The sequence below is a fragment of the Lepidothrix coronata genome, unplaced genomic scaffold, assembly GCF_001604755.1.
Source record: "Lepidothrix coronata isolate B3197 unplaced genomic scaffold, Lepidothrix_coronata-1.0 Scaffold568, whole genome shotgun sequence".
NCBI classification, from domain to species: Eukaryota; Metazoa; Chordata; class Aves; order Passeriformes; family Pipridae; genus Lepidothrix; species Lepidothrix coronata.
In genome coordinates, this window is record NW_016690748.1 from 4,410 (window position 1) to 5,541 (window position 1,132).

Sequence of the window (1,132 nt, forward strand, 5' to 3'; positions counted from 1 at the left end):
CCCCCCCCGCCCAGTTTTCCCATCCCACTCACCCCCGCGGCGGTTTCAGGGGGGGAATTCCAGGCGGGAATGCCGGAATTGCCAGCGGGAATTCCCGGGAATCACCTGTGACCTCCTGGAGCTCCTGGAAGTGCTGCTGGATCCACCCCCGGAGCCGCGTCTGCCGTCGCTGCACCGCCGCCAGTTCCTGGAGCACTGCCACCAGGATGGACCAGTATGGACCAGTATGGACCAGTAACACCCAGGGACCTCCCAGTACAGCCCAGTACCCTCCCAGTCCATCCCAGTCCAGCCCAGTCCAGCCCAGTCCATCCCAGTCTGCCGCCGCTGCGCCGCCACCAGCTCCCGGAGCACTGCCACCAGTAGGGACCAGTATGGACCAGTAGGGACCAGTAACACCCAGGGACCTCCCAGTACAGCCCAGTGCCCTCCCAATCCAGCCCAGTCCATCCCAGTCCAGCCCAGTCCAGCCCAGTCCATCCCAGTCTGCCGCCGCTGCGCCGCCGCCAGCTCCCGGAGCACTGGGACCAGTAGGGACCAGTATGGACCAGTAGGGACCAGTATGGACCAGTAGGGACCAGGATGGACCAGGATGGACCAGTAACACCCAGGGACCTCCTAGTCCATCCCAGTGCTCCCAGTGCTCCCAGTCCATCCCAGTCCATCCCAGTCTGCCGCTGCTGTGCCACCGCCAGCTCCCGGAGCACTGCCACCAGTAGGGACCAGTATGGACCAGTATGGACCAGTAACACCCAGGGACCTCTCAGTCCATCCCAGCGCCCCCCCAGTGCTCCCAGTGCCCTTCCAGTTCCCTCCCAGTACATCCCAGTGCCCTCTCAGTGCTCTCAGTTCCCTCCCAGTACATTCCAGTGCCTTCCCAGCACATCCCAGTGCCCTCCCAGCACATCCCAGCACCCTCCCAGTACATCCCAGTTCCCTCCCAGCACATCCCAGTGCCCTCCCAGTGCTCCCAGTTCCCTCCCAGTACATCCCAGTTCCCTCCCAGTGCTCCCAGTTCCCTCCCAGCACATCCCAGTGCCCTCCCAGTGCTCCCAGTTCCCTCCCAGTACATCCCAGTTCCCTCCCAGCACATCCCAGTGCCCTCCCAGTGCTCCCAGTTCCCTCCCAGTTC

The 1,132-nt window shown here is 64.2% G+C and overlaps 1 protein-coding gene across 1 annotated transcript in view; it reads right to left on the minus strand.

Moving 5' to 3' along the window:
* The window catches only part of LOC108510242 (C-type lectin domain family 6 member A-like), a 5,045-nt gene extending 4,180 nt beyond the window's left edge, over positions 1-865 (minus strand). The window contains exons 1-2 of the mRNA XM_017839911.1: positions 823-865; positions 106-195 (exon numbers count right to left, since the gene is read on the minus strand). Of these exons, the coding sequence (XP_017695400.1) occupies positions 106-195; positions 823-865 (133 nt within the window). The remainder of the gene's footprint in view (positions 1-105; positions 196-822) is intronic.
* Between the last annotated feature and the right edge of the window lie 267 nt (positions 866-1,132).